Below are 12,936 nucleotides of genomic sequence, written 5' to 3' on the forward strand. Positions count from 1 at the left end.
GTACAATCCTCTACGCTCACTTTCTTCTCTTAAGACCATCTTCAATGGTGCAATTCATTTTTGAGTTTTTTATGGGTCCCACCAGCCATATCATTTTAAAATAATTTATTTAATATTTATTTTATTGGTGTAATTCAAATGGATCCCACAACTTTACCTCATAAATTAATTTGATTGGGTATCACAATTTTTTACTAGTTGCATTGCAATGCAACTCTACTATGACATGGCAAATTGATTTACTATTTAATTATTATATTGATGTCTAGTTGGAGAACTCATTGAAAAATACCACCATTGGAGATGCTCTAAGTAACTTAAGTCTTCATCACTATTGTCAATCTTCAAATATTTTACCCTTGAAAATTCTTTGGATGTCATAACCGTATGGACTTCATCTAAAATGATAGTACATTTCTTACCATAAAGAAGGATATTCTTAAAGTGTTTAAAGAATATGGATAATGAGCTCAACAAAAGTAGAACATTGTCCCCATCTTCAATCTTCAGTTCAATATTCTTAGAATAAAAATATTTTATAATATCTTTATATAAATTTAAAATTATAAAAATGTAATAATATATTTTATATTAATTTAGAATATTTTATCATTAAATTAATAAAAAATATTTTAATATTAATGAATGCATTCACGCACCGAAGGGATCAAACTCAATATTTAAGAACCACTTGTACTAGACTTTTCTCTAAATAATTTTTTTTAGTATTCATCACTCAAAAATTTACTTTTACAATTAATATATTATTTTGTCATTAAAAAATTATAGTCAAACCTACATATAAATAGCTTGAACAAAGTTAAATTTCTAACGAAACACCATTAAACAAGACTATCTATTCTATAAAAGAATAAAATAAGATTGCTAAAACACATGTATAAATGGAATAAAATAATATTTTTATTGCGTATGTAGCTTACGAACATCACATAAAATAAGACTGCCATAAAATAAGACTGTTTTATAAAAAATAAATTAGACTGTGTGAAAGAATAAAAAAGGACATTAACAAAGATATCTAGTTATTTTCCATTCAATACTCACCAACATAGAATGAGATGCATATTAAATGCTAGATGAAGTATACCTTTTATTCACTCAATATTTATATATCTGGAAACGATTTTCAAGCAATACAGACCTTTCCATCCAAAGTTTAACAACTAAATAGTTACTAATTTTTTATTGATCAAATATGATTTCTCACACCATAAACCTATTTTTCATCTTCACCATCTTCACCACATTCTTATGTCTCTCTTCGTGTGATGATGGCATCCCAAACAAATACTCCTCCATATTGGGTCCTAACAACGATAAGCTTCCTACTCAAGATGAAGCTATACAGTTATTCCAACTATGGAAGAAAGAACATGGACGTGTCTACAATGACCTAGCACTCATGTCTAAAAAATTTGGCATTTTTCTTTCTAATTTAAGGATCATCACAAACGCTAATAGAAAAAGAAACTCATCTGATGACTTCCTTCTTGGTCTGACAAACTTTGCTGATATGAGCTCGAAGGAGTTCCAAGAAAGTTACTTACACGACATTGACATGTCCGGCAACACGATGAAGCTGCAGGATGATGTTCATTTACCAAGTTTTACTTTGCCTGCATCCGTAAATTGGATAAAACAAGGAGCTGTTACTGATGTTATGGATCAAATTCCTCCTTGTAGTAAGTTTGCTATTTTTTTTATGATTTATCTCGCTTTGAAACATTAATTGATACACACAGTCTATTTGTCGCGTCTAACTCATTTGAATTTGTTTTTATTAGATAGTTGCTGGGCAATCTCAGCTGTAGGAGCCATTGAAGGAATAAATGCAATAAAGAAAAAGAACCTGATAAAACTTTCTGTTCAAGAGCTTGTGGATTGTGACTCGGGGAGTCATGGTTGCGATGGGGGAGAAGTCCGTACTGCGTATGATTGGGTTATAAGTAACAAGGGAATTACAGATGAACATAACTATCCTTATACAGCACGGAAGGGTCCCTGCAGATCCTCATCGGTCTCTTTTTGAAAAGATTACTATTGTTGAATTTTTATTTTCCAATCTATTATAAAACTAAATCCAACTCCTTTGTTCATGAATTGTAGTCTCCAAATCTTGCAAGTATTTATTCATATTATGCCGTGGACGCAACAGAGATCGCACTATTAACTCAAACTGCTCAGCAGCCGATTAGTTCGTGTATTTATGTTGTACCAGAAGACCTTCAACATTACACTAGGGTAAGTCCTTATCAAAATTAGATCGCACTGTTATTTTTTTTTTTTTTTTTTTATTTTAACTATATTTTTCTGCATATATCTATTGGCATAGGGAATATATGATGGTCGCAATTGCCCGGAGGATCCTCGACTAGCAAATCACTGCATGTTAATAGTTGGATATGATACTGAATTGAATCGAGATTATTGGCTTGTGAAGAATTCATGGGGCAAAGCATGGGGTGCCGGTGGTTATATGTTTATCAAAAGAAACAACGGTAGACCATATGGCGTGTGTGGCATCAATGCATGGGCTTCCTACCCATACAAATTCTAGGAGCTCAGTTACTAGTTTCATTTTATATGATGAAGAATATGTTAAAGTATGAATTACAATTTTATTTTATGTGTTTGAAGTTTGTTGTGTTCGAATAGGACACCTATTCTCTCCGGTTCACGCATTCGGTGTATTTGTGATTATTTAATTTGTTATACAATGATAATCACTTTGAGTAAAACTTTGAGTAAAACTTTGAGTAATTACTTATAGTTATACAATGATAATGAAAAGAAAGAAGAAAGAAAATTTGGGAGGAAAGGTGAATTAGGGTTTGAATAAAATAAGAGGAAGAAGAATATTTTGTGCAGAGTTTCTGTTGGCTTCCAAACTTGAATTATTCTTTGCAAACTCCAAGTATTCAAAATGTTATACAAAATAAAGGTTACTTTCTCTATTTACAGATTTTGGTTGCTTTCTTTTTAAGGCAAAGCCCAAAACTACAAAAGCTCAAAATATCTATTTTGGTCTAAGTCGAAATCCTGTGTCAAGCAACCTGCTTCGACACTTCGACATCTAATACAACTCGACACACATTAGACTATTTCGACACACCTTTGTTCCCGTCGAGCAACATGCTATTTCGACACAAGGAATTACAATCTTAACACACCACTTAATTCACTGTGTCTAAGCTATCTGCATTCATCATAGCTCTTAGCTTCTTTAGTACTTCGACCTGCACACTCTTCGTCATGATGTCTGCAATCTGATTCTCAGTTCTGCAGTGTTCAGAGTCCAGTTTCGCTTTTGCTACCTACTCTCGAAGATAGTGGAACCTCATTTCGATGTGCTTGCTTCGACCATGTGCTCTCGGGTTCTTCGCCAAATTGATAGCTGACATGCTGCCGATCTTCATGGTAATTGGTCCATGATATGTCCCTGTAACCTCTTCGATCAAATTCACTATCCATGTTGCTTGACATGCACAAAGAGAAACAACTATGTACTCTGCTTCACACGACGATAGTGCCACTACTGGTTCTTTTCTCGAACTCCAAGCAATGGAGCACGACCTAGCATAAAAACAAAACCTGTTGTGAATTTTCGATCCTCAGCATCACTACACCAGCTTTAGTCAGTGTAATCCACTAACTTGCATTCTTTTCCCTCGTCAGCTGCAAGAAACAAAATTCCATAGCCAAGAGTTCCTTTCAGATACCTTAGTATCATCTCCGCCGCTGCTCGATGTGATACCTTTGAGTTCTGCTTGAATCTACTCACCATATCTACACTGTATGCTAAGTCTGTGTGTGACGAAGGTATCTTAATGACCCTATAAGTCTTCTGTACTGGGTTGGGTCGACAACATCTTCATATGAGTCTTTCGACATTTGCAACCTTGGTTCAATAGGTGTCAAAGTTGAGTTGCATTCTTCCATCTCAAATCTCTTAAAAATTTCTCCTTCATATCTTCTTTGATGCATCATCAATCCTCTACTACTCTTGTAGAATTCGATGCCAATAAAGTATGAAATGTCGCCCAGATCAAACATTTCGAATTCCTTACGAATATCACCTTTGAACTATTCGATTTTTTCTTGCAACTACCTGTTATTAACAAGTCATCGGTATAGTGACATATATTTGAAAAATATGTCAGTGTTCTTTGATTAACACACATACGTTTCCTCCCTTCGAACACCTTTAATGCCTTTGAATGAAGCTTGAAATGATGGGAAGAAAACCAAACTTTAACAAAGCTTCGTCAATCGTTATCATACCTTTTTCATCACGTTTTCAATACGTAAGTCACTTTATCCATGCACATAACTTAGAAATGTTAGTTTTTGTTATTGTAAATCGCTTATTATATACTATGTTGAAAGAAGTTATTATGATTATGTTGATAAAAATGGAAATAGGATTTTCCTCTTTATTGTTGTTGTTGACAAAAGTCCATTTGTACAATGAGTACTATAATATATACGCGTTAGGTGCCTTTGTTCATTTGTGTTAAGTTAAATGTTTATTATCGTTCTTGTTTAAACAGAGGTGGGTGATTTGATCACCACCATTCCTACAACCTCCACCTATCAAAGAACTACCTCTACTAAGACTAAATGCACAAGAAATTCTAGAGGTGCCACGATGATTACCAAGTAGTCAAAATTCCACCAAAGCGGTATTAAGTACCCGTTTGATTTATGTCTAAGAACTAGTAAGGTTTGTTGTGAAAATGCTGAGAATTTTAAGAGTATGTGGCAGTACAAGGTAGAATTAAAGTTAATATTTTCATAGATAACTAGATTGAAGTTTCTGGAGAATTGAAAAGGAAAATATGAGTCGATATTACGTTATTTATTTTAAATTTTATGATTTCTTTTTCAAGTATATATGAAGATTTATTTTTTTGGGTTAATAATAGTTCCAACTGTATTATGTAAATGTAAAAGTGTTTATTATTCTAGGCAATGATAAGCTGCAAAAGAAATAGATTTCATATGTTTGCAAGCATTGGAGGGGTTTTAAGACACAACTCGCAAATGATTATATTACACATCCAAAGCTTAACTTAGAGCCTTCATATAAAATATATAAATATATTGAGAAGGACACTTGGGAGAAGTTTGTCAAGTCTCGCAGCGCTCCTAAATTCTTGTCTAAGAGCCAAAGAGGAAAGGAAAATATCTATCCACATAGATTGTATCGTGAAGGATATGATAAACTGGAACATATAATGATTAAAGAAAAAAGAAAACTAGATTTGGGAGATCCTTAATAAAAATCCTTAATTGCAGCCCATCTTCACCATCATGACATGAGAAATGGAACAGATCACGTCAAAGACCAAGAAGGGAGTTCACATATTTTTTTTCAAAATTACTTATTTTAATTAATTCAATTTGGTAAAGATGAACTTTTATTTGTATTGTAGGATTTGCTGGTTGAAAAATTCAAAGATGGTACATTTGTTCCACTAGAACTTCATGACATATTGGTAGAAGTCATTGAAACATATAAGCATGGTGGGCGTGTCAGTGGTCTTGGAAGTGGCGTCAACTTGAGGATATTTTTTTATCATTGTCAAAGTGTAACGAAGAAATTGAAGATCTAGTTGATCAATAGGGTTGGTGAGAGGATACAAGAAGAATTAGAAAAGGGGTGGGAGAAGTTTCCTCCTGAGGCAGGGGGGAGAGCGGCCTAGGAGGAACGAGAGATGGTACATCTGGAGTAGCGGGAGAGGTTGACCTGGAGAAGCATGAGAAGATGCATTAGGAAGAGAGTGAAAGATTGATTGAGGAGGAGCTGGAGAAGTTGACCAAAGATATGCGGGAAAAGTGTACGCGAGATTTTATTGAGGTAAGTATAAGTTTAGTTTAAAAGTTTTGTGTTGTGCCTTGTTGTTGTTTGTGTATTTAAATTTATGTATTGTGTTGTTGTTGTTTTTATGATGCAGTACAATATTGACACCACAATAACTCAACTAGATAACATGTCAGGATTGTAAAGGGTGGTAGAGGAGATGGAAGACACCTTTGTGATAACATTAAAGTATGAACCAAGTCAAAATTATATAATTATGGTGCACAAAACACATATTTTATGGTGATTTTGATTTATGTTCATTGTTCTCAAATACTTTTTATGTCAAGACTCACATCAAGATTTGAAATTTGTGTTATCATTTAGGAAAATGTATCAGATGTGTTCTGAAAGAGAAGTAACAAAGTATTGTTTCTTAGTCTAATTCAATATTCAATTTAAACAACACGAACTAAACAATGTCCACACCTACATACAAAGTAAGTTAATTCAAGAGAAAAGAAGAATGTTACATAGAGCCGTTTTACCATTCGAAAGTATATATGAATTTGTGCTTTCTTTTATTAATCAATTTTATACACAGTATTAATTATTCTAGTTGTTTATGTAGTTCACATTGGCAACTAATAAACATATGTCCCAAGTAAAATAGTGTAACTATGTTATGCTTGTTGCACTATGATCTTGATTCAATGATGAAAGATGTTTTGAGCACGTAAGTGGTATTATTGATGATACTCAAATTTTTCCTTTAATTTTGAATAGTTTTTGTTCATGTTTAATGATTACCAATTGATGTTGCAATTTAGTGTCTTGTAATGTAAGAAAAAAAAGTTAGAGTTATCTTTCCCAAAGTAAGTATCACTTGCGATTTTTGACATATTTTTTATTTTTAATAATGTATTAATGGTGTTTTGTGTGTATTAATAACTATATGAAAATTATTTGTAGACGTGGAAACAATCCAATAGAAGTTCGTGTAAATACTATGTTATGAAATATATGATAAATATTATCTTCAAAGGCATTAATGAATTATGGGTTAAAATATTAACTTTATCTATATGCATGTAATTTATTTATGTTAGTTGTTAAGTTAATGTTATTGTGGTTTGCTAGTGAAAAACTTATATTAAAATGTTTATTTTGTTGTTTAATTTTGTGGAGATTGAATACTTAACGTTGTTGTTGGGTTATCCTAATTTAAATTCGGTTTAATTTATAGGTGTTCAATGACCCAACATCATTCTCACAAGAAAATAAAAATGATATTTGTTCACGTTAGGCCGGTTATTTACAATCTTTTTATGAACCTCGACAACACTAGTTTCTCTTAGTTGTTGTAAATACTATGTATAGATTTTCTGTTACACATATGTATTTGGTTTTGTCATTATGGTTCTGTTTTCAAATATGTATATAGGTTCTCTTGGTGTACCATTTTGGATATTTGTATATTAGTGTTGTTACAAATTGTATAAGCAATATGTATTTCGGTATTCTGTGCATATTAGGTTTTGTTCAGTTATAAAATAAAATGTTCTGATTCTGTCAGGAAATGTGTACATAGGTCCTAACTAAAAAATAAAGGTCAAATTAAAATTAAAAAAATAGGCTTAATTGCAACTCTAGTCCTCCTATTTTGTATTTTTCTTGATTTTGATCCTTCTATTTTAAAAACTACTATTTTGGTCTCCTTTTTAAGTATTATGTGCAATTTGCGTCCCCCTATTTTGTTTTGTTGCAAAATTAGTCCATATTTTTGTCCTTTTTTCAACAGAACACTCAAAAAGGAAACCAAAATTGTGGTTTTAAAAATGGGGGACCAAAATCGAAAAAAAGAAAATAGAGGGACCAAAGTTGCACTTAAGCCAAAAAAATATGTTTTCCCTCCGTGATTAATTCAAACCGAGGTAAATACTTACTTTTCACCTCAAATATTAACAAAATTCGAAAAATAAAGTGGTGCGCGCCTTCTAGTTTTGAAAATACAAAAATGTTATTTTTGGAGATCGAAACCATGACCATTTTTCCCCGGTAAAACTATAGACGAGGGGAAAATGACAACTTTTCATGATGCGCTTTATTACCTCACATATGAAATTGAGGTAAAAACTATTTTTGAACAGAGGTAACAGGTGATTTTCGTAGTAGTGATATAACATCTACTTTTTTTAAAGGGGCACGTGTATTCTTCAATTCACATATTTATAATTAATAAATGGTTTGACATCAAATGTCGACCTCCTCCCCATCTAAAATCATACAAATCAATTGATGTTTGTCTAATCATAATAAGAAATCATGTAATATCAATTTGTGGTGGCATATTCAGGAATAAATTAGAAACATTTTTTTTATAATTTTTTCAATTAAGATTGAAAGTTGTCTCTCCTTTCAAGCTAAATTGCATGGAATCATAGATCCTAACCAATATGACTTAAAAAAGCTATAATTTAAAAGTAATAGAGAACTACCCTCAACCCATATAAATTGCCCTGAATACATCCATACATTATTTAGTCTGAAACATTCAAACTTTTATACTAATTATTAACTGTAATGCATACTTTAACTTATTCTTGCTCAAATATGGTGAAACAAGTAATTAAGCTCCTAGAGCTTGTATGGGTAAGAAGCCCATGCATTGATGCCACACACACCATATTGTCTACCATTGTTTCTTTTGATAAACATATAACCATCCGCTCCCCATGTCTTTCCCCACGAGTTCTTCACAATCCAAAAATCTTGATTCAATGCAGTATCATAACCAACTATTAACATGCAATGATTTGCTAGTTTTGGATCCTCCGGGCAGTTGCGACCATCATATATTCCCTATACCAATGGATATATATCAGAAAAATATAAAGAAAATTAAAAAAGAAAACAGTGATCTTGAATTGTTATAAAAACAAGAGAGAAACTATTGAATAAAGACTTACCCTAATGTAATGTTGAAAATCTTCTGGCACAACATAAAGACACGAACTAATTGGCTGCTGATAAGTTGCAGTTAACATGTCGTTTTCATATCCCTTTACGCCATAATATGAATAAATATTTGCACGTTTGGGAAACTACATTTCATGAACAAAGGAGTTAGTTTTAGTTTTAGAATGGATGAAAAAAAAGTTTAACATTACGAATATTAATAAAAAGAGACCAATGAAGCTTTGCAGGTCGGACCCTTCCGCGCGGTATAAGGATAATCATGTTCATCTGTCATCCCCTTCTTCTTGATAACCCAATCGTATGCGTTACTGACAAATCCCCCATCGCAACCAAAACTATGTTTGTCACAATCCAGAAGCTCTTGAACTGAAAGTGGGTTAAGAATCTTTGTCTTTATTGCAGTTATGCCTTCAATAGCTCCTACTGCTGACATTGCCCAGCAACTTTCTGATAATACAAATACAATTTCATTAATAAATATATATACATCATTCGATATGAAATAGTTTGTGAAAACAAAATAAACTTACTACACGGACGAATTTGATCCCTGACTTCGGTTACAGCTCCGTGTAACCTCCAATCCCAGGATCTAGGAATACTAACGCTTTGTAATTGATCATCATCCTGCGGTTTCATGGTGTTGCTGGACATATCAATGTCGTATAAGTAACTTTCTTGGAAATCCTTTGAGCTCATATCAGCAAAGTCTGTAAGGCCAAGAAGAATGTCATCAGATGACTTTCTTTCTCTATTAGCGTTTGTGATAATCCTTAAATTAGAAAGAAAAATGCCAAATTTTTTAGACATGAGTGCTAGGTCATTGTAGACACGTCCATGTTCTTTCTTCCATAGTTGGAATAGTTGTATAGCTTCATCTTGAGTTGGAAGCTTGTCATTGTTAGGACCCAATATGGTGGAGTACTTGTTTGGGATGTCATCCTCACATGAAGAGAGACATAAGAATGTGGTGAAGATGGTGAAGAAGAGAAATTGGTTTATGGTGTGAGAAATCATAGTTTATCAAAACTAATAACTGATTTGGTTGTTAAAGCTTTGGATGGAGAGATGTGTATTTCTTGAAAATTGTTTCTAGATATAAATAGCGAGTGAATAAAAGGTGGAGTATGAAATTTATTTATGTATTTTTATTCCTTCTACATAGTTTTTATTTATTTTTTATTGCATAGTCTTATTTTATCGTAGTCTTATTTTATGTTATTTCATGTGACGTTCGTAAGCTATGTACGCAATACAAAAATATTATTGTATTCAAATTAGAGAAAAAGGAATATGCACTGACAGTGTAAAATGTTTTTACACTGTCAATCAATCACAACCATGTATCTAATTAAAATATAATTTTAATTTAAAAAAACTAATATGACATGGCAAGTGTAAGGATTTTGATTGGTTGTATGTGTAAAATTAGTTTACACTGTCAGTGCACTACCTTTAAACTCTTCAAATTATATATGTGTTTTCTGCAGTCTTATTTTATTCTTTAAAGAATGGAAGTCTAATTTAATGGTGTTTTGTTAGAAAACTAAATTTGTTCAAAATGTAGACTTATTATAGTTTTTTCTAACATATTAATAATTAGGTGATAACCGGTAAGTTGTATGAAGACCCCACTAGAGACATGTGTTGTAAATTACCCCATTGAGAAGGGGAATTCACCTTGAGGATCAAGGTTACAAAATAGGAGGCAAATATTCGGTTACAAAATAGGTTAAAAATAGGACTTCACTTTAATAGGTTATAGAATTTTCTTAAGAATGAAAAGTTAAAGCAATCAAGACCATGACTCTTATTAACTTCGCACCGAACCACTGTCCAATCTAACACAAGGATAAGAAAATTAGAGTACTGAGGAAAAGGTTATCGTCATCAGAAAGAAAGAAAATAGAAAGCAACTTCATCAAGACAGGGTCTATCAACAATCGAATTTTTAAAGAGATTTGGAAAATAATTTATAACCACTTGTTGAATCTCAAAAACCCCTTCAAGCCAGTAATCACCAACCTTTTTAGGGTCCGTTTGGTTGGGGGTTTTGGAGGGGAGGGGAGGAGAGGGAATATTTAAAATTAATTATGTTTAGTTCAATTTTTTATGAGGGGAGGGGAGGGGATTGGAGGGGTTTTGGAGGGGAGGAGAGGGAATATTTAAAATTAATTATGTTTAGTTCAATTTTTTATGAGGGGAGGGGAGGGGATTGGAGGTAATCAGATTCCCTCCTGGAGCAATTTTGTGTTTCCTCCAAATTGGAGGGATTTGGAGGGGATGAGAGGGACAGGAGTTATGATAAAATTTATTTTTGTTATAATGACAAAATTATCCTCACTTTTTAATTAAAATCCTAAATTGTTTTTGATATATATTATACGTTAATTTTTGTCGTCTTACTAGAATTCCTCCATTTTTACGACAACTCTATTATTTTTTCTTTATTACTTTTTGTTAATATGCTAACTTAACTTTCTTTATTTTTTTCACATGTTTTATTGTATTCATTTTTATTTATTATTTTGTTTTTAAGAACTTAATTGTTTTTTAAGTTATGTGTTGTATTATATATCTATATATAATTATAGTATATGAGCTATATATATTATCTATAATCTAATTTTATAAATATTTTATGGATTAGATGGATCATCAAAATGATAAAATAATTCACATATTATTATTGTATGAAATTTATCAATATTTTATTTATGATTTAATATATTTTAAAGTATTACAAATATTAAATATTTTGTGTTAGATTATCTATTTGTGAATTGACAATTTTTTTTTAAATATTACATTATTTTTATTTAATTTAGCATGAGTGTTATAATATTGTAAGGGTTAAAAAGTAAATTAATTTTAAAATCCTTCCCCTCCCCTCCTGAACCAAACATATTTCTGATTAAAAATCTTCCCTCCCCTTCCCTCCCCCTCTTTTGAACCAAACATACTTTTAATTAAAATATCTCCCCTTCCCTCCCCTCCCTTCCCCAACCCTTTATTAAAATCCCTCGCCTCCCCTCCCCTCCGTTGAACCAAACAGACCCTTAAGGGCTAAAGTAGAATTCCTCCTACTAAATATTCTGAAATATTAATGGGAAAAACCAGTATTCACATAAATTTGAATCTAAGAAATAATTAAGAATCTTTAATTTTTTTTCAAGAAAAAGCTGCCCGACACAAGTTGATAAATTATTTATAGAAATATTTTTTTTGAAACGCGTGAATTCAATGTGTCGCAATTATAAATATGACTTTATTACATTTAATTCTTTTTAGCATCACCTTTTTTTAATAAGCAAATATTCATTCAGAGAGTATAATTAAGAATCCTTAGGCCACTAAATATCTTTTTCAACAATAGCTTCACTCCTGAAGACTCGAAAGAGTACAAGGGACGAAACGAGCTATTGGCACGAGTTGCCAATAGATTGCCGCTAGAGAACAAGAACAAAAATTGACAAAAAAACATTAAAAAATAAAACAAAAACCGTAACAACAAGGCAATAACTAATCAACAGTAGTCGTCGTACTCTTCTTTATTTTTCAAAGAGAGGTGATTTAGGATCGATTTTGATCCAAAATCACCCCTCCAAGTCGTTTTTGTTTATTTATTAGTTAAATAATAAATCACATATATTTAGTGTTTTTTTTGTTTTTTCTTTTGGGATTTGGTCATTTTAGTGTGTCTTGTTTGATTTGATTTCCCGTCTTTGTGCGGTGTATTTTATTTTTCTAATTTTGTACGATATTCATTTGTTTTAGGTTGAAAGATGAGTTTCGATCTAGTACATATCTAATCTATAACTTTGGTGTCATTAACGCTACAGATCCGAAAGCATGAATATTTTGGAAATTTCAATATAGTCATAATTATAATCGTAGGCATATGCAATTTGCCGTTTTATGCTATTAACATTTTTTTAATAGGCAATGTACATATCTAATTTATGACTTTGGTGGTATATGCAATTTGCCGTTTTATGCTACTAACATGTTATGCTATTAACATGAATAATGTGAGTTTGTTTGCATATTCATTCTTTTGTTTTTGACGATTTTTAATTTGTATTGCAACAATGTATCCTATCAATTGAAATGAATATTGTTTTTAATAAAAA

The 12,936-nt window shown here is 31.8% G+C and overlaps 2 protein-coding genes across 2 annotated transcripts; one reads left to right on the plus strand and one right to left on the minus strand.

The window, feature by feature from the left end:
* Positions 1 to 1,152: 1,152 nt before the first annotated feature.
* Positions 1,153 to 6,029, plus strand: LOC131650745 (zingipain-2-like). Its single transcript, XM_058920448.1, has 6 exons — positions 1,153 to 1,703; positions 1,806 to 2,038; positions 2,128 to 2,262; positions 2,354 to 2,533; positions 5,457 to 5,555; positions 5,979 to 6,029. The coding sequence occupies exons 1-6, from the start codon at positions 1,217 to 1,219 to the stop codon at positions 6,027 to 6,029; spliced, it is 1,185 nt and encodes a 394-aa protein (XP_058776431.1). The 5' UTR covers positions 1,153 to 1,216.
* A 2,320-nt stretch (positions 6,030 to 8,349) lies between these two features.
* LOC131647534 (ervatamin-B-like) lies at positions 8,350 to 9,851 on the minus strand. The gene is made up of 4 exons (XM_058917423.1): positions 9,334 to 9,851; positions 9,015 to 9,250; positions 8,794 to 8,928; positions 8,350 to 8,686 (listed from the first exon to the last, which is right to left on the minus strand). The coding sequence occupies exons 1-4, from the start codon at positions 9,818 to 9,820 to the stop codon at positions 8,462 to 8,464; spliced, it is 1,083 nt and encodes a 360-aa protein (XP_058773406.1). The 5' UTR covers positions 9,821 to 9,851; the 3' UTR covers positions 8,350 to 8,461.
* Positions 9,852 to 12,936: the final 3,085 nt, after the last annotated feature.

This window comes from Vicia villosa, linkage group LG2 (genome assembly GCF_029867415.1).
Source record: "Vicia villosa cultivar HV-30 ecotype Madison, WI linkage group LG2, Vvil1.0, whole genome shotgun sequence".
Taxonomy (NCBI): Eukaryota; Viridiplantae; Streptophyta; class Magnoliopsida; order Fabales; family Fabaceae; genus Vicia; species Vicia villosa.

Excerpts from the sequence above, each read along its gene's own strand:
- LOC131650745 (XM_058920448.1), top strand. The coding sequence starts at position 1,217 with ATGATTTCTCACACCATAAACCTATTTTTCATCTTCACCATCTTCACC. Across the intron at positions 1,704-1,805 it reads GGATCAAATTCCTCCTTGTA|ATAGTTGCTGGGCAATCTCA; the intron begins GTAAGTTTGCTA and ends TGTTTTTATTAG. Across the intron at positions 2,263-2,353 it reads ACCTTCAACATTACACTAGG|GGAATATATGATGGTCGCAA; the intron begins GTAAGTCCTTAT and ends CTATTGGCATAG.
- LOC131647534 (XM_058917423.1), bottom strand. The coding sequence starts at position 9,820 with ATGATTTCTCACACCATAAACCAATTTCTCTTCTTCACCATCTTCACC. Across the intron at positions 9,251-9,333 it reads GGATCAAATTCGTCCGTGTA|AAAGTTGCTGGGCAATGTCA; the intron begins GTAAGTTTATTT and ends TTGTATTATCAG. Across the intron at positions 8,687-8,793 it reads ATTTTCAACATTACATTAGG|GGAATATATGATGGTCGCAA; the intron begins GTAAGTCTTTAT and ends CCATTGGTATAG.